General features: G+C 45.9%; 1 protein-coding gene across 1 annotated transcript in view; it reads left to right on the top strand.

The window, feature by feature from the left end:
- Positions 1 to 5928: 5928 nt before the first annotated feature.
- Positions 5929 to 19751, top strand: part of myo1f (myosin IF) — a 163802-nt gene continuing 149979 nt past the window's right edge. The window contains exon 1 of the mRNA XM_072244607.1: positions 5929 to 6754. Coding sequence (XP_072100708.1) covers positions 6752 to 6754 — 3 coding nt within the window. The 5' untranslated portion in view covers positions 5929 to 6751. The remainder of the gene's footprint in view (positions 6755 to 19751) is intronic.

The following is a 19751-nucleotide window of genomic DNA, read 5'->3' as shown; positions in this document are numbered from 1 at the left end:
CTCACCTCTGTGAGGTAAGTTCTTGCCTTGTTCTTGCCTCCATGGGGTAAGTCAGGCCATTCTGCCGTTGCCCTGCAGAGGGTCCTGTCTTGTCTTGTCTTTGCCTCTGTTGGGTAAGTCCGGCCATTCTGCTGTTACCCGACAGATGGACCTGTCCCACCTTGGTGTGGAGATAAAGTTGAGTCCCGGCTTGTCTATGGATAAGTCCCTGCTCTATGTCTGTGTATTGTCCAGTTTCATGTTAATGTCATGTTAAAGATGAGTCCCAGCTTTTCGAAGGATAAGTCCCAGCTCTCTGTTGATGTACAGTTCCTAGTCTGTCTCCGAGCTCCAGCCTCCAAGTTATCAGCCTCCGCATTCCAAGACACCAGCTCCCAGCCTGCAGCCTCAAGACCCAAGACCCCAGCTCCCAGCCTGCAGCCTCAAGCCCCTAGATCCCAGCCTGTCAACGAGCACAAGCCTCAGGACCGGCCTGTCTCCGAGCTCTAGCCTCAAGACCCCAGCCTGTCTCCGAGCTCTAGCCTCAAGACCCCAGCCTGTCTCCGAGCTCTAGCCTCAAGACCCCAGCCTGTCTCCGAGCTCTAGCCTCAAGACCCCAGCCTGTCTCCGAGCTCTAGCCTCAAGACCCCAGCCTGTCTCCGAGCTCTAGCCTCAAGACCCCAGCCTGTCTCCGAGCTCTAGCCTCAAGACCCCAGCCTCCAGTCCTGTAGTCATGTCATGTTCTTGCCTGGTTCTGGGACCTGAGCCCGAGGCAAGACCAGGTTCTGTGTCCTTGTCCAGTCTCTGGCTTGGGGTCCAAGCCCTAGCCTGCGTTCTTGTCCCTGCTCCTTGTCTGTATCCTGTCATGTCCTTACTTTAGTCAAGTCCTGTTCCTTGTACTTCAGTGTCTGTGTCTTGCATTTTGGTCCACTATCAGCACCCCCATTGTGACAGAAAGGAAGTTAGCAAGTAATATCAAAGAGGATACTAAAAGCTTTTTCAAGTATATAAAGAGTAAAAGACAGGTGGGGATAGATATAGAACTGATAGAAAATGATGCTGGAGAAATTGTAATGGGAGATAAGGAGATGGCAGAGGAACTAAACAAATATTTTTTTAGATTATGAGAACACTCAGTCCTCTTTTATTGTCATTTAAAAATGCATACGTGCATTAAGGAATGATACAATGTTCGTCCAGAGTGATATCACAGAAAACAGGACAAACCGAAGACTAACACTGACAGAACCACATAATTATCACATACAGGTTTCCCCCGCCATCCGAAGGTAGAGCGTTCCTATGAAATGGTTCGTAAGCCGAAATGTCGTAAAGCGAAGAAGCAATTACCATTTATTTATATGGGAAAATTTTGTGAGCGTTCGCAGACCCAAAAATAACCTACCAAATCATGCCAAATAACACATAAAACCTAAAATAACAGTAACATATAATAAAAGCAGGAATGATATGATAAATACACAGCCTACATAAAGTAGAAATACTTTTCCACAATCATTGCCGGCACAGATCTCCGTAGCGAAAATCTCACGCAAGCGCTGTCGGCAGAAAATCTCATGCAAGCGCTGTTGGCAAAAACACAGCGCAAGCGCTCTCCAGTAATCTTTAAACTATGAAGCTGCCAAATCATACCAAACAACACGTAAAAATACACAGCCGATATAAAGTAGAAATAATGTATGTACAGTGTAGTATCACTTACCGGAATCAGGACAGGGCCGAGCACACTGATGATGGTGTGTTAGGTTGAGTCATCGGAGGTTGGGGTGGTGCAGTGGCCCCCACCCTCTGGGCAGCGAACCAATACCGATCCGTGAAGCATGCAGGGGTCCAGCGGTAGCCGGGACGCACCCAACACATCTTTAAGAAAAAAGCCGAAATAAACATGCTAATTAATTAGGTGCTGCCCGGCACGTAATTAATTAACATGTTTATTTCGGCTTTTTTCTTAAAGATGTGCTGTGTGCCTCCCGGCTACTGCTGCATTCTCCGCGAATTGGTACAGTATCTGTCCGCGGCCTGGGTGTTAGGGTGGTGGGACGCTGGAGTGTCATCTCGTCGCCTGTTTCCATTAGAGCAGGCAGCTCATCTTCTATGACTGCCTGTCTCGATGTCAAAGGTCAAGGTTCGTCGTCTGCTGTGGCTGATGTGGAAGGCTTGCTTGACTGCTGAGCCTCGCACATTTTTCTATCATACAATTCTTTGTAAGGACTCAAAGAATCTTGCAAATATCCCCTAAACCTACGTACCCTTTCAAAATTAAAGTCGTACTTTATCATTACTCATTCAGTTCCGATGGTTATCCTTTCCTCTTCCAATTGCATCAGCTCTTCATCTGTCAGTTCTTGGTCATGGGATGCCAAAACCTCTTCAATATCATCTTCGTCAGCTTCCACAAGCCAAACTCATTTTGTCCTTGCTTCGTTCACCACGATCGAAACGCTTAATTAGGTCTAGTTTTACGCTAAGTGTAACACCCTTACGAGCTCTTTCAGGCTTTTCTGACACCATAGAACTCTTGCAAACAACTGCTCACAGGCTCGTGTTAAAGCAATGCCGTTCCGAATCCAGGGAGAGCGGCTGCTCGGGGCACACGCTGCTTTTGATCGCGCGCTGATTTTTTATCGTGTGCTGCCTTTCTTCGTAACAGTGAAAACACCTTCTGAAAGCGAAAACAGGGTACTAATGTAGGTCTTTCGTAACAGTGAGGTTTCATAAAGCAAACGTTCGAAAAGCGGGGGACACCTGTATAGCTACAGCAGTGCAAAACAATACCATAATTTGATAAAGAACAGACCATGGGCACAGTAAAAAGAAGTCTCAAAGTCCCGATCGACTCCCGAGTCCCCGAAAGCAGGCCGCAAAGGGAGAAACTCCCTGCCATAAACCTCCAAGGCACCGACAACTGCCGATGCCTTGGACCGACCACAGTCGACACCGAGTCTGTCCATCCGAAAACTTTGAGCCTCCAACCAGCCCCTCCGATACAGCCTCCCGAGTGCCATCCTCTGCCGAGCGCCTTCGACCTAGTCCCAGCCACTGAAACAAGCAAAGCCAAGGATTCAGGGCCTTCTGCTCCGGAGATTCTGGTTACCACACAGTGGCAGCGAAGCAGGGATTTCAGAAGTTTCTCCAGATGTTCCTCCATACTCTCATGTCTGTCTCCATCAAATCAGAATTGTGCACAGTCCCCTACTTGACAGATTACAGATATCATTCACCGGAGAGGCCGTGCGCACTGTGTCGCGTCGCCATCTTCTCCTCCTCCTTCCTTGCATCAGTCTTCACTGAGGAAGACATCAGCAGTATACCAGACATTCAAGGGTGTCAGGGAAGAGAAGTGCGCGCAGTCACTATTACGACAGAGAAAGTACTCAGGAAGCTGAATAGTGTAAGGGTAGATAAATCTCCCGGACCAGATGGAATGCACCCTTGTGTTCTGAAGGAAGTAGCTGTGGAGATTGCGGAGGCATTAGCAATGATCTTTCAAAAGTCAATAGATTCTGGCATGGTTCTGGAGGGCTGGAAGATTGCAAATGTCACTCCGCTATTTAAGAAGGGGGCAAGGAAGCAAAAAGGAAATTAAAGACCTGTTAGCTTGACATCGGTGGTTGGGAAGTTGTTGGAGTTGATTGTCAAGGATGAGGTTACAGAGTACCTGGCGGCATATGACAAGATAGGTAGAACTCAGCATGGATTCCTTAAAGGAAAATCCTGCCTGACAAACCTATTGCAATTTTTTGAGGAAATTACAAGTGGGCTAGACAAGGGAGATGCAGTGGATGTTGTGTATTTGGATTTTCAGAAGGCCTTTGACAAGGTACCACACATGAGGCTACTTAACAAGATAAGAGCCCATGGAATTACAGGAAAGTTACATACGTGGATAGAGTAACACACATAAAAGTTGCTGGTGAATGCAGCAGGCCAGGCAGCATCTCTAGGAAGAGGTGCAGTCGACATTTCAGGCCGAGACCCTTCGTCAGGACTCCTCAGGATCTCGGCCTGAAACGTCGACTGCACCTCTTCCTAGAGATGCTGCCTGTCCTGATCACCAGCAACTTTTATGTGTGTTGCTTGAATTTCCAGCATCTGCAGAATTCCTGTTGTTTACGTGGATAGAGTGTTGGCTGATTGGCAGGAAACCAAGAGTGAGAATAAGGGGATCCCATTCTGATTGGCTGCTGGTTACCAGTGGTGTTCCACAGGGGTCTATGTTGGGGCCACTTCTTTTTACGTTGTACATCAACGATTTGGATTATGGAATATGTGGCTTTGTGGCTAAGTTTACTGATAATACAAAGATAGGTGGAGGGGCCAGTAGTGCTGAGGAAACAGTCTGCAGAGAGACTTGGATAGATTGGGAGAATGGGCAAAGAAGAAATACAATGTTGGAAATTGTATGGTTATGCACTTTGGTAGAAGAAATAAACGGGCAGACTATTATTTAAATGGGGAGAGAATTCAAAGTTCTGAGATGTAAAGGGACTTGGGTGTCCTCGTGCAGGATACCCTTAAGGTTAACCTCCAGGATGAGTTGATGGTGAAGAAGGCGAATGCAATGTTGGCATGCATTTCTAGAGGAATAGAATATAAGAGCAGGGATGTAATGTTGAGGGTCTATAAGGTGCTGGTGAGACCTCACTTGGAGTACTGTGTGCAGTTTTGGGCTCCTTATTTAAGAAAGGATGTGCTGACATTGGAGAGGGTTCAGAGAAGATTCACTAGAATGATTCTGGGAATGAGAGGGAATATGAGGAACGTTTGACTGCTCTTGGACTGTATTCCTTGGAGTTTAGAAGAATGAGGGGGAACCTCATAGAAACATTTCGAATGTTGAAAGGCATGGACAGAGTGGATGTGGCAAAGTTGTTTCCCATGATGGGGGGAGTCTAGTATGACAGGGCCTGACTTAAGGATTGAAGGGCGCCCTTTCAGAACAGAGATGCGAAGAATTTTATTTTAGCCAGAAGGCGGTGAATCTGTGGAATTTGTTGCCACGGGCGGCAGTAGAGGCCAAGTCATTGGGTGTATTTAAGGCAGAGATTGATAGGTATCTGAGTAGCTGGAGCATCAAAGGTTATGGTGAGAAGGCAGGGGAGTGGGACTAAATGGGAGAATGGATCAGCTCATGATAAAATGGCGGAGCAAACTCGATGGGCTGAATGGCCGGTTTCTGCTCCTTTGTCTTAAGTTCTTATGGAGAGTTTGTGTTTCTAACTCTAACACAGTGAAGGTTTGTGTTCCAAGCTCCAGCACAGTCAGAGTTTGTGTTTCTAACTCCATCACAGTGAGGGTTTGTGTTTCCAACTCCAACACGGTGAGGGTTTGTGTTTTGAACTCCAGCATACTGAGGGTTTCTGTTTTGAACCCAAGCACAGTTGGGATTTGTGTTTCAAACTCCAGCACAGTGGGGGGGGGGCGGGGTTGCGTTTCGAATTCCAGCACAGTTGAGATTTGTGTTTCTAACTCCAGCACAGTGGGGGTTTGTGTTTTGAACCCATGCACAGTTGAGATTTGTGTTTCTAACTCCAGCACGGTGAGGGTTTGCGTTTGAAACTCAAGTACAGCATGAGGCTACTGACAAGTGTCTGCTTGGAGGGAGCACGGATGCTGACATCGGTCTGTATGACGGAGCGCGGACGCTGACAAGGGTCGGCATGAGGGAGCGCGGGTACGGATCGGCGGGTCAAATGGCCCAATTAGAAAAGAGCGACAGGAATCTGGTTAAAAGAGGGGAAAATAGATAGGAAAGTTATCGGAGAGAAAAAGACTTTAGAGTTCGTATTTTTAAAAAGTAGAACCACAATGAAAATCGGATGGGATGAAACTACAAGTTTTGAATGGCTTGTTTAAGACAGGGTGAACCACTGCAGGAAGCGGTGTTTTCAAGAGGAAATGAGACGCAAGAAAACAGAACAGAACAAGGTGACGTTCTGGTCCTGATGAAGGGTCTCGGCCAAAATTCTGACTTGCAGAGTTCCTCCAGCATTTGTGTGTGTTGCTCAGGATTTCCAGCATTTGCAGAATCTATAGCGTGTATGCGCTAGCGATACGAGGGAATAGAATAGCGGAGGGGGACCGAAAGGCCAGGTGCTGTAATCTGTGTAAATCCGTGCCATTGAGAGGTGTCAGATAGTTTACGGTGGAAGAAGACCACTCTGGAAGAAAGCTCAGATCCGCCGGCTCCGTTGGAATCACAGAGACGCTCCTCGGCGGCCGAGTGATCGGTTGAAACCCGGAACAGGTGGAACCGTGAGCGCCTGTGTCTGTGAGATCAGGAGCTGTAGAGAGGGGCAGCGCCCAGCGGAGACTCCACGCCAAGAAAGGCGATTGATCAGAGGCTCTACTTCAGGAGGTGTTGGCCGAGATTTACGGTGGGCACTTCTACCGCAGCGCTTGCTAGCAGCAAACGCGAGAGCCCTAGACGTTTATATATTACACGACCCAGGCCGTTGTTGGCTTGTCCATCTCCACTGTCCGTTGCATTGCTCCTCGCCTCCCCGTTGGCCCTTTGGAATTGGCCCTTCATTAAACACCAGCACAGAATCAGCACCTGACCTCCAATCAGCTCACGCCAGGAGGAGGAAGTGGCGAGATCGAGCTCTCGGCATCAGTCGCTGCCGGGACCTGGGGTTAAGAGGAATGAGAAAAATCCTGTTGGGAAATAAATGTTCGTTTAAACAGCCCCTGTCCTTTGGGAATCTACCGGATTAAGCGGCTGCGGGAAGGTGACCACAGCGTCTGAGATATGGTGAGTCTCGCTTGCCTTCCTGAGTTGAATGAAGTTGTTGAATTGAGCGCTGTGTTGAGAGGAGCTTCCTCCTCGGGTCGCCGGCGAGGTGCTGCAGAACCACACAGATTAAATTTCTCGGCCTGGGAACTTCTTGTCGCCTGTTTGTTGGGAGGAGGCTTACCAATTGCATCAAACACTAAAGATTCTGCAGATGCTGGAAATCCTGAGCAGCTCACACAAAATGCTAGAGAAACTCAGCAAGTCAGACAGCATCTATGGAGAGGATCAGGAATGGAAAGGAAGGCGGGGTGAGGGGGAAGGAAGAAACCAGAATGAGAAGGTGCGGGAGGGGGACAGGAAAGGGGTGACAAGTGGACAGGTGATTGGAGGAGCAACACCTCATATTCAGTTCCGCCTGGATAGCCTCCAACCTGAGGACACCAGCGTCAATTTCTCTAACGTCTGCTGATTCTCCCCCTCCCCCTTCTCTCTTCTTGTACTCCCCATTCTGACTCTCCTCTTACCCCTTTTGTTCTCACCTGCCCATCACATCCTTGTGGTACCCCTCTTCCTTCCCAGTCTCCCATGGTCCACCCTCCTCTCCTATCACATCCTTTTTTATCCAGCTCTTTGTCTTTTCCATCTGTAACCATCCAGAAACTTACCTCATTCCCACCTCCCTCCCCACCCACTCACCTTCCCCCTCACTTCCTGAGCTTCGACTGTTCCCCCTCCACTGCCGCCTTTTTCTGGCTTCTTCCCTGTTGCTTTCCAGTCCTGATGAAGAGTCTCGTCCTGATGTTTGCTTCCCGCCATAGATGCTGCTTGACCTGCTGAGTTCCTTCACACATGTTATGGTGTCTTCCAAATGTGATTTTAACTGTGCCAAGTTCAGTGCAGTTGGGGCAGGAGGTGGAGATGTGAAGATGTTCGGGAGGTGGAAATGTTCAGATGGTGGAGGTATCCAAATGTAGTTGGTTTGTTTGTTCAATTTGTCGTCTCCCTGTGGGGAAATATCATTTACATTTCAGAGTTTTTGCGTTGTTCTACTAGAATTTCAGCTGTGAGTTCATTGCTTAAACTCTAAGTAATTTTTTTAAGTTAAAATGAGGAACAGGAAACTAAAAAAAATAAAATGGGAAGTGGTCAGTCGTCTCATTCTCAGCTTCATCGGACTTGATCTGAGAATGTTTGGGCTGTGGATAGAGTAGCTCTGAGCACCATTCCACGGCAGGCATCGTCTCCCGGTGAGTAACACCATCTCCCAGCTGGAACTATCCCCTGGCCAGCAACACCTTCTCCCTGCTGACAATATCATCACCAGCCCGCACTGTCTGCCAGCAGGTAGCACCGGGTCCTGGTAGGCAACACCATCCCCTGCTGGCACCTCATCCATTGGCATGGGAGCCTGAGATTGGGTCCTTCAGCTGTGCCCAGTGTCTGAGATTTTACTTTGAGTGGTTAGGCCAGTTGTACACAAGAGACCATAAGACAAAGGAGCCTCCCGGCCCACCATTCCATCATGGCTGATCTATTCTCTCTCCCAAAACCATTTTCCTGCCTTCTCCCCTGTAACCTTTGACACCCTGAGTATTCAAGAATATATCAACTGCTGCTTTAAATATGTCCAATGACTTGGCCTCCACAGCTGTCCACGTCAAAGAATTCCACAGATTCACTGCCCTCTGGCTAAAGAAATTCCTCCTCAGCTGTGTTCTAAAGGGGTGGCCTCTATTCTGAGGCTCTGCCCTCTGGCCCTCGACTCCACCAATACCATCTCCACATCCACTCTATTACAACAGGAGGCAGTGAACTTGGAGTTGGAACAGAAGGGAGTAGTGTTTGAGTGGTGGCCGGGCTTGCAGTGGATACTGAAACAATGGTCCAATGTTGAGTAAAAGGAAATGTCGAAGAGCTGACCTCTTCTGCGAAGACGTGAGCACTTCACCAAACCACGGTTGTACTGATATTGGCATCAGCTTTTTTCACAGGTGTCAAATGAGCAGAGCGTGTTAGGTTACAGTGAGGGGATTGGAAGCATTGAGACTGTGGTGGAGACTGTTCTTCACCTCCAGGAACTCCCTTCCTCTCAGCCAAAAGACAAAGTACATTCATTATCAAAGTGTACATATATCACCGTATACTATCCTGTGATCCATTTTCTTGAGGGCATTCACAAGTAAATAAAGAAATACAATATAATTTATGAAAACTATACATAAATAAAAACTAACAAACCACCGTGCAAAAGACTGACTGTACAAATAATAATTTTTAAAAGTAAATAAATAATACTGAGAATATGAGTTGTAGTGTCCCTGAAAAGTGATGGAGTTAGTTCAGTGCTGAGGTGAGTGAAGTTAATCCACAGAGGTTTGGAGACTGAATGTTATAGGATAGCGGTGTGGGACCCATTCCCAGGAGCCACCAATGCTCCCCATATCCTCCATCCCTTTTCACCCTCCAGTGCCCAAACTGTCCTCCCAAGGAAGCAAATTCTTCCACAGTATATTACATGCAGAGCTCACTGTGTGGAGCTGACGTACTGGAGGAACTCAAAGGCACTTGGATGGGCAGTTGGCAAACAGATCAACTCTCAGCCCACAAGGAGGTGACCCTAGGTCTCCAAAGTCCCATTGCTTTAATTCTTCAACTGCTCCCCCAACTACAGTGGTCCAACAGTGCTCAAGGAGCAGCTCCTCAGCATCTCCCTCACAATGGCAGTGTAGTGGTTAGTATGACACTATTAAAGCTCGGAGCGTCGGAATTTAATTCCGACATCATCTGTAAGGAGTTTGTACATCCTCCCATTGAATGTGTGGGTTTCTTCCGGGTGCTCTGGTTTCCTCCCACATTCCAAAGATGTACTGGTTACTAGGTTAATTGGTCATTGTAAATTGTCCCGTGATTTGGCTAGGGTAAAATCAGTGGGTTGCTGGTGGTGCAGCTTGAAGGGCTGGAAGGGCCTACTTCATGCTGCATCTCTAAATAAAATTAAAATTAAAGTATTGTAGCCTTTGGAACAATATTGAATTAAACAATTTCACGTAGATGCGTTATGTCTCACTTCACGGATGTGGGTTCACTCCTCATTTTAATTTGTGCATCTTTTCTTTTCTGTCTCTCACTGCCAGGCTTTGAAGTAAGTTTTTATTTGACAAGTTGGTCTCAGCGTATCATCAATATTTCCTCCCCTTCCCTACAGCTTGTTTGGTTTCTCACTTTTTCAGTTCTGACATAAGCTCTTTGCCTCTATTTTTCTCCCCACTGAGGCTGCCTGTCCCACCAAAACAGTGTAAAGCACCCCCGGTTGCTCTCTCCAACTTCTGGTGACACAGAGACTCCTGCTGCTGAAAATCTCCCATCCTAAAACCAGTCCAGTGAATCGCTGCTGCACTCCTCATTACTGTATCTCCTTTTGTGCAAAGATAAAAAGCTGTACAATATTTAAATCCACTCGCTCAGACCTATCCAATTACATTCATATCCCTTCATATATTCCACTTGCTGTTACAATTGTTTGATTTACCTGTGCATCAGGATTTCATATCACGTATAAAAGCACTTCTTCCCCGTGACCACGTGGTTCTTCTGGGTGGACCACTTTCCTTCCACATTCCAGAGACATGGGTTACGGTTAGTAAGTGGTGGACACGTTGTGTAGGCTCTGATAAGATGGCAGCGTGCTCAGACACAGTGGTCTCTATGCTGCCAACCAAAGGTTTTAAATGCCTTTTTTTACAAGCACAAGGTTCTTGCTCATTCACTTCATTTGCTCCCTATTCGCAATCCCATCAAATTACTGTCAGGAATGAAGCCTTGAACATATGCAGACCTGAGAAATGCAGAGAGCGGAGGCAGGAACAAAGCAGCAGCCATGGCCTTATTGAATAGTGGAGCAGATTCAGGAGATATTCTTGTTCCTTCTTAATGTCCTAGTTGATCTCCTTGACCAAGTCACTGATAGAGGTTGTGAGTAGCTGGGGCCCATGTTCCTGTGGTACCTAAGAGTTACAGCCATCCTTCCAATATCTCAGTACTCTTTGTCTCGTGTCTCTGACCATATCTCACTCTACATCAGCACTTTCCCCCAGCTAGCTTCCAGTATGGGACCTTCTGAAATCCATAGCTTCACTTTAAATGGATCTGAGCTGAATGCATCTCCAAACACTTCAGCAAACTGTCACACACAAAATGCTGGAGGATTTCAGCAGGCCAGGCAGCATCTATGGAAAAGCGTACATGATGTTTCAGGCTGAGCCCCTTGAAGAATCTCAGGCCAAAACGTCGACTATACTCTTCCATAGATGCTGCCTGGCCTGCTGAGTTCCTCCAGCATTTTGTGTGTGACAGTTTGCTGAAGTGTTTGGAGATGCATTCAGCTCAGATCCATTTAAAGTGAAGCTATGGATTTCAGAAGGTCCCATACTGGAAGCTAGCTGGGGGTAAGTGCTGATGTAGAGTGAGATCTGGTCAGAGACACGAGGCAAAGAGTACTGAGATATTGGAAGGTTGGCTGTAATTCTTAGGTACCACAGGAACTTGGGCCCTAGCTACTCACAACCTCTATCAGTGATTTGGTCAAGGAGATCAACTAGGACATTAAGAAGGAACAAGAATATCTCCTGATTGGTTGGATTTCCAGACTCTGCAGATTTTCTCTTGTGGGTGAGTAAACTACCAAACAAAATTTCCCTTCATGTATCCATTGGGACACAGTTCAGTCTCATCTTTTCTAGGCATCCTCCTCCTAGACTTTTCTCAAAGTTCAAAGTACATTTATTATCAAAGTACATATATGTCACCATATACAAACCTGGGATTGCCTTAACAACATAACAACAACCTCTTACTCAATGACAGCTAACCAAGGAGCTGAATGCTGACTTCAGGAGGAAACTGGAAGTCCATGAGCCAGTCCTCATCGGGGATCAGAGGTGGAGGGGGTCACCAACTTTAAATTCCTCAGTGTTATTATTTCAGGGGACCTGACCTTGGCCCAGCACATAAGTGACATTATGAAGACAGCACGGCAGCACCTCTACTTCCTTAGGAGTTTGCGAAGATTCGGCATGTCATCTAAAACTTTGAGAAAATTCTACAGATGAGTAGAGGAGAGTATATTGACTGGTATGGAAGCACCAATGCCCTTGAATGGGAAATCCTACAAAAAGTACAAACAGTTATCACCCCTCAACCATGGGGTTTTTGAACCAAAGGGGATAACTTCACTCAACTTCATTTGCCCCATCACTGAATTGTTTCCACAACCTATGGACTCACTTTCAACGATTCTTCATCTCATATTCTTGATATTTATTGTTTATTTATTATTATTATTATTATTTCCTTTTCTTTCTATTTGCACAGTTTGTCTTTTTCACACTGTTTGGTGCAGTCTTTCATCGATTCTGGTATGGTTACAGTATTATTCTGTTATGGATTTAGTATGCCTGCAAGAAAATGAATCTTAGGGTTCTATTTGATGACATGTATGTACTTTGACAATAAATTTATTTTGATCTTTGATCTATGAGATTATGACAGATATTGGGTTAACCGGTTGATAATGACCTCTTTACTTCTATTTTTCTCCTTCAGCTGTGAGGTCACATTTTCAGTTTTCAATCTGTGAAAGCATCTCAGGTTCTGTGGAACTTTGGAAGATGGAAAACCAAATATCCATTTTCTCTTCAGTTCATCTTTCCAAGCTGTGTGGGAGGTTGAACACAGGGTCCTCAGCATTCACTCTCACCAAGTTCCTAGGGCCACTTTTTACTAATAATACTCCCGTTCTGTTCCTCATTCTCAATAGAGCCGAGGTCAGCAGGTCGTCTTCTATTTCTGCTTCATCTCTTTGTGTCATTTTCCATGAAAGTGGATGCAATAATGTCTCTTTCACTTCTCTGCCATTTCCTCATTCCCCAGGGTAAGTTCCCTCTCTTCTCCCTTCATAGGATCCCTCATTTTTCTTTCACCAGCCATTTCCCTCTCACATCCTCCTGCAATTTTCTGTATGGTTAGATATCCAACATTATAATTACTCATGAATTGGTCAATTATTATCACATGCATCGAGGCACAGTGGGAAAACATTATCTGGTGTGCCATCCGGACCGATCATTTCATCACACCGGTGCATTGAGGCAGGACTCAATAAAAGAGTAAGAGGATACAGAGTAAAGTGTTACAGACACAAAGTGCAGTAAGGTGCAAGGTCAGAACAAGGTTGATTGTGATTTGAGTATATTTAAAGCAGACGCTGATGGGTTCTTGATCAGTCAGGGTCTCAGAGGTTATGGGAAGAGGGCAGGAGACTGAGAGGGATAATAAATCAGCCATGATGGACTGGCAGAGCAGACTCAATGGGCTGAATGGCCTAATTCTGCTCCTATGTCTTATGGTCAAGAATTCATTTCATCATACCAGAGAAGTATTCAACAGTGAACAGTATCCTTGAGCCTGGTGGTGCATGCTTTCAGACTGTCGTGTTTTCTGCCTGATGGGAGAGGGAATGTCTGGAGTGGCAGGGGTCCTTGATGATGTTGGCTGCTTCACTGAGGCAGTAAGAAGTGTAAACAGACGCCATGGAGAGGGGTCTGGTTCCTGTGATTTGTTTTGTGGCCCATTACTACTTTCTGACACTAGCTTTTCTCATAACTCAAACCAAACTGATTCTAATTGATCTGCCAAGCCAAGGTCGGTTCTCATTTAATTTCATTCATATGCTCCCCTACCTTTTACTTGTTTACTTATCTGATCTTCCTAAGCGCAGCGTATCTGATACGTGTATTGCTGCTGTTGATCTTGGCTTTCTCTGCCCCTGTGCATACACGTGTACTTGTCCTCACCAATCCCAATCTTCTCTCTAACCATTGCTCTGAGCAGGAAATTTGTTCGTGGCCTGAAAACTGCGCACCACTTTTTGGTAATGTACATACTTTCGGTTTAAGATGGCATTGGTGAAGCACAGAGACAACTTGCTGGTAGCAAACAAAACTATAAATTACTTTATTAATCACACTTTCTCAGATATGCTCACTGCAGTCAAACACCTCAAATGTCCGTTTCGGAGTTGAGCATTTGAACTGCCTGTGGTGAGAAGCGGAGTGTTAAAGGTTGCGGCATGGGGGTACGGGTTGAATCGAGGCGGCAGGGTCTGGGCACGAGCGAGAAATGAGTCCATGTTTGGCCATTGCTGGAGCAGACTTGAAGGTGATTCGATGCGGCAGAACTGAGGTGAGGTGAGCAGCAGGACCGAGGCCCAGTCGGTTCCGAGAGCGAGGAATGACCCGGGATTTGCTGGGCCAGATTGAAAAGATCAGGGTATCAGGATTGGAGGCGAGGGCTGGGCCAGTGTTCATTTCGCTGCTCCATGAGGTTTACTTGTCTCTGCACAGAGCTAAGGCTGTGGCTGCATCTAATGAACTCTTGGATCGGCTGCAGTGACGACTGGCTTTGTGGCTGTGGACTCACTTTTGTGCACTTCGGTTCTGAAAGTTATTTGCTTACTTTTATTGTTTGCTCAATTTGTTTCTTTACTGCACGTAGGGTGTTTGATGGTCTCTTTTTTTAAAGGGTTCTATTGTATTTTGTGGCTGCCTGTTAGGAGGCGAGTCTCAAGGTTGTATAATGTATACATACTTCGATAATGTACTTTGAACTTTGAATTTTTAAAATGAAAATTTTAAAAAACATACTTTTGATTTTATTTATTAATTGAAGGGTATAATGAAATGTAATACAGCAAAGAAAATCTTTTACATTTTGTAAACTTGTTCTAGCTGCTTCCAATTCCACAGCAACAAAGGCTATGTGTGTGGGGGCATTTCAATCACGGTGTAGCCACACACCTGTGCAGCTTACAGGGAACAGTGGTTGTCAGAGTACTTTATGTAACACATGCAAAAGAGTTTGAGGGACCCTATCAGTCTGTATGTGTGAGCATCACCTTGAACGGGGAGGTTTACCAACAAATAACAGGTCTACAGTAATGAATGTTCAGCTAGTACTAAAGAATTAATGTGCCTGGTGCTGTTGAAATTATTGATTGAGAAAGCGTGGTTTGTTCCTGTTATCTTGTACAGATCAAACATGCAATACATCACCCATCCGGCTCAGGAACACTCAGCTGCTGAAAATACTCAGCGGTTTGAATGTGTTGTGACAGGCAGTGTGAAATGGAGTTAACATTCCAGGCCAAAGACTCTATGTTAGAACATTCTTGTGGGGTCTTTGACCTGAAACAGTAAGTGTGTTTCTCTCTGCAGATGCTGCCTGACCAACTAAAGGTTTCTGGCATCTGCAGATTTTTTTTACCATTTTCATGCCTGTCTTGTTTTTCTGATGTCACCAAACGTGTTCGGCCCTGCAACCCCATAGAACATAGACAGTACATCACAGAAGCAGGCCACTTGGCCACAGTGTTGTGCCGAACCAATTAAATTAGTAAATCAAATGGCCAACTGAACTAATCTCTTCTGTCTACACAATGTCCATATCCTTCCCTTTCCCTCATATTCATGCTTGTGCCTCTTAAAAATCTCTAATATATCTGTCTCTACCACCACCCCAGGCAGTATATTCCAATCACCCAGCACACTCTGTGGGGGAGGAAAAACAAACTTGCCCCTCACATCTCCTTTGAAATTACCCCCTCTGTTAATGCAAGTTACAAACTGGGCTGAGAAGTGGCAAATGGAGTTTAACACAGGAAAGAATGAAGTGATTCACTTTAGGTGGTTGAAGTTGAAGATAGAATACAGGGTGAATGGCAGGAATGAAGGGCCACAGATCCCTGAAAGTTTCTGTGCAAATTGATAGGGTCGTGAAGAAAGCTTAATGGTTTGTTGGCCTTTATTAGTTGGGGGTTGAGCTCAAGAGCCATGAGGTAATGTTGCAACTCTTGGGATGATGCTTCCTGTGATTGAGATGTTACAACCGGGGGTCACCATCTCTGAATTGGGGGTATTGGACATCCGGGGATGGGATGTGAAAAAATTTCATCTCCCGGAAGGTGGTGAATCTTTGTAATTCTCTGGGGAGGGGAGTGAGGACTCATTCCTTGACCATCGCAAACACGGATCAGGAGAATTCTGGATCTTGGGCTACTCGAGGAATGTGAGGATAGTCCGGGAGGGTGGGGCAGAGGCAAGGCAGCCCAAACTTATCAGCAGTGGGCTATAGACCTGGTGCTGGAAGATGAGGTCAGACACCCACCACTCTCTGCAAAGTTCAAGTTCAATTATCTGTCAACCATACATGAATATAGCCAAACAAAACAGTGTTCCTCTAAGGCTAAGATATAAAACACTTCTGCAACTGCACACAGCACATAGCACAAAGTACAATTGCAGAATAACATACAGTCACAAAGAAAAATGATATACTGTAGCCCAATTCCTTGTGTTGTACAACAGTAGATTGATGGTAAATTGTCAAAAAACCTACCTCTGACATTCCCTTTGAGCATTCCTCCATTCACTGTAAAAGTATGTCCTCACGCATTAGCCATTGCCTCCCTGGGGAAAAAGTCTGGCTCTCCACTCTCTCTCTATGCCTCTTATCATCTTGTACATCTCTATCAAGTCACCTTTTATCCTCCTTCACTCCAAAGAGAAAAGCCCTAGCTCACTCAACCTTTCCTCATAAAACATGCTCTTTACTCCAGGCAGCATCCTGGTAAATCGTCTCTGCATTCTCACTAAAGCTTCTACATTCTTCCTACAATGAGGCAAGCAGAACCAAACACAATATCTCCTCTTCCGATGTAACTCTCGGTCACAGAACAGGATACATTCAGATCCTATCCCTCAGGAACTGCATGCTCCTAAATCAATCTGCATTTAACCTGTGCTTCTGGTGTGCACATAACGGACGAACTAACGTCTACCCACAACATCACCTGACTAGTCAAGAAAGCACAGCAGTGTCTACACTTTCTGAGGAGATCAGGGCATGCCAGGCTCCCCGCTCCATTTTAACAACTTTCTACAGGAGCACCATCGAGAGTGTCTTGTCTGGCTGCATCATTGTGTGGTATGGTAGCTGCAAGGAATCAGACTGCAAGACCCCACAAAGGACAGTAAAAAACCATGAGAGGATCACCAAGGTCACCCTCCCCCCATTTGTGACATTTACCAGGAGCGTTATATACGAAGGGCCCAAAGCATTGTTGAGGATCCCTACCACCCGTCCCACAATCTCTCTGACCCACTCCTGTCAGGAAGGAGGTAGAGCAGCATCAGGACTAGGACTGTCAGACTGGGTAACAGCTTCTTCCATCAGGCTGTGAGACTAATGGAGACCCTGTCACCACTGAGGTCTCGTCACTAGGACAGCCAGCTGTTTACTGTACACTACATATATTTTGAAATATATTTTATTAACTTATGGTAATATTTTGTTTGATGTGCTACGTCTGATATATTTTTGTTGGTGCACTGTGATCCAGAGGAAGGTTGTTTCATTTAGTTATATGCTGAGGGATTATGATGCTGCTTATAGATTGGGAAATGCGGCAGCTCTCAGGGAAGCAAGAACGGTGTTTTCCCACTCCATCAGGAAGGGGGAAATGGGAGCATTCTCAGAATGTACAGTCACTTCTGCGATACCAGCGACACGAGCCACATGTGGCAGGGAATTCAGAGGATTACAGACTACAAGTCTATCCTGCACATCAGTGACTGGGGTGCTTCACTACGAGAGGCTGAATATCTTCTACGCCCGGTTTGATGTGCAGAATAAAACCCTGGCGAGGAAGGCACCCCTTCCCCCAGGGGAGCAGACACTCTGTCCGGCTGAAGCTGGGATGAAGGTGAAGAAAACCCTGGCTAGAGTCAATCTATGCAAAGCTACGGGCCCAATTATATACCAGATCGGTTGCTGAAAGACAGCAGAGCACAGCTGGCGGAGGTGCTGACGGATATATTTATCATCTCCCTAGAACAATCCATTGTTCCCTTGGTGTTATAGGTGACAACCATCATTCCAGTGCCAAAGAAGGTGACAGTAACCTGCCTGAATGACTATCATCCAGTGGCATCAACATCAGCCATCATGAAATGCTTTGAGCGACTGGTCAGGGAGCAAATTAAAGCCTTTCTCCTGGCTACACTGGACCCTTTCCAGTTCACTTATTGCTCAAATCGATCCACTGATGATGCAATAGCCTCTGCCCTCCTGTCCTGTCCCACCTGGAAAATGGGGTCTCATGTGCCAGACTGCTATTTATAGACTTCAGTTCAGCATTCAACACCATCAGACCCCAGAAACTGATGGGGAAACTGTCCTTGCTGGGTCTCACCACCTCCTTCTGCAATTGGTCTCTCGTCCCATTACGCTGAGTACTGGTGCTCCTCAAGGCTGTGTGCTCGGCCCGCTGCTGTTCACACTGCTGACGCATCACTGTCTCGCAGGATCCAGCTCAAACTGTGTCATCAGTTTGTGGGTGACACATCAGTGGCTAGCCTTATCAAGAACAATGATGAGACGCAGTATAGAGAGGAAGTGGAGCAGTTGGTGAATTGGTGTGAGAAGAACAACCCAAGCTGGAACGTGGAGAAGACAAAGGAAACCATCGGCCTCTGTGAATCCATGGCTCCTCCATAGACAGAGTTAAGTGCACCAAGTTCATGGGAGTTCATAACGCGGATGACTTCATCTTGCCCATTAATACCACCTCCCTGAACAAGAAGGTACAGCAGTGCCTCCACTTCCAGGATGGTTGAAGCAAGCAAGGCTCTCAACCCCATCTTAACTGCATTTTACAGAAGCACCATTGACAGCGTCCTGACAAGTTGCATCTCCATCTAGTATGTGAGCAGTTGAGGACCAGACCTGAAGTCTTTACAAAGGACTGTGAGATTGACTGAGGGGATCATAGGGGTCTCCTTACCATCCACTGAGGACATCTATCAGGAACGCTGCGTAAGCAGGGCCCTTAGTATTATTAAGGATGCCACCCATCCATTCAGCGTCCTCTTTCTACCATCAGGCAGGAGACTCCGATGCATAAAGACAAGAATGGACAGAATGAGAAACAATTTCTTCCCCCAAGCCACTGGCCTTCTGAGCTCCTGGCCACATCGTATTCAAAGTGTCAATGGTTAATCTGTTCCGTACCTTATGATATTTAATATTAATACATTTTAGTTTGTTATTTATGTGTGATTCATCTGTAGATTTTATCCCTACCTTCATAAGTTATTGTGTGTTATGTGCTTTACACCCTGTTTCAGAGAAACATTGTTTTGTTTCTATATACATTATATAGGTTATATACATGCATAAAATGACAATAAACTTAACTTGTCATTTGATATATGTACAGCCATATGATAATAGACCTGAACTTGAACTTGGAAGATTCTATGTACTGCTGCTATTCTCTTGCCTTCCCATTCCATCCATAATCATGGACCTCTTTAATTTTACTCTTATCGATTTCTTTGCTGCTTGTGAGTGGGTGGGGGGTTGAGAATTTCAGCAGGGGCACTGGGGAACTTAGAGACGGGCTCTAGCCAGATGGTTGAACCTTTGCACCAACCTTACACCTCCCGATCTTTCTCCTTGTCCAGAGAAGCTGAGCCACCCCAGGGAGATTTCCTATCCTTTACTACCAGAGATGATATCACTCCTCTGCAGGCACCAGGAGGTGTCTGCAGGAAGCCACAAGAAGCTAAGTGAAACTATATATTAAGGTCACGAGACTTGCAAATGCAAGCTACTGCTGTGACTTCTTACTAATGCACGTAAAAGACAAGCGTTTGGACTGTGTTTCCAAATGTTTACACCCATTTCCTGTTGAAACGTCAACTTTCAGGAAGTAGTACTTTCTGTGTAATTCACCTGCCCACAGGTGTAATCTCACCAGTTTGCCAATCTGACAAGCACTGAGTCTCTGTGTCTGATCCGCAGTCTGTCAGCGGGTACTGAGTCACGAGGAGTAGTTTCCCCATGGAACTGGAGCACGGTGCATCAGGTATCTTCGACCAAGGACTCCTTCGGCCTCACT

The sequence above is a fragment of the Mobula birostris genome, chromosome 26, assembly GCF_030028105.1.
Source record: "Mobula birostris isolate sMobBir1 chromosome 26, sMobBir1.hap1, whole genome shotgun sequence".
NCBI lineage: Eukaryota > Metazoa > Chordata > Chondrichthyes > Myliobatiformes > Myliobatidae > Mobula > Mobula birostris.
The sequence above is the reverse complement of the archived record's forward strand: the minus strand, read 5'-3'. Positions and strand labels throughout refer to the sequence as shown.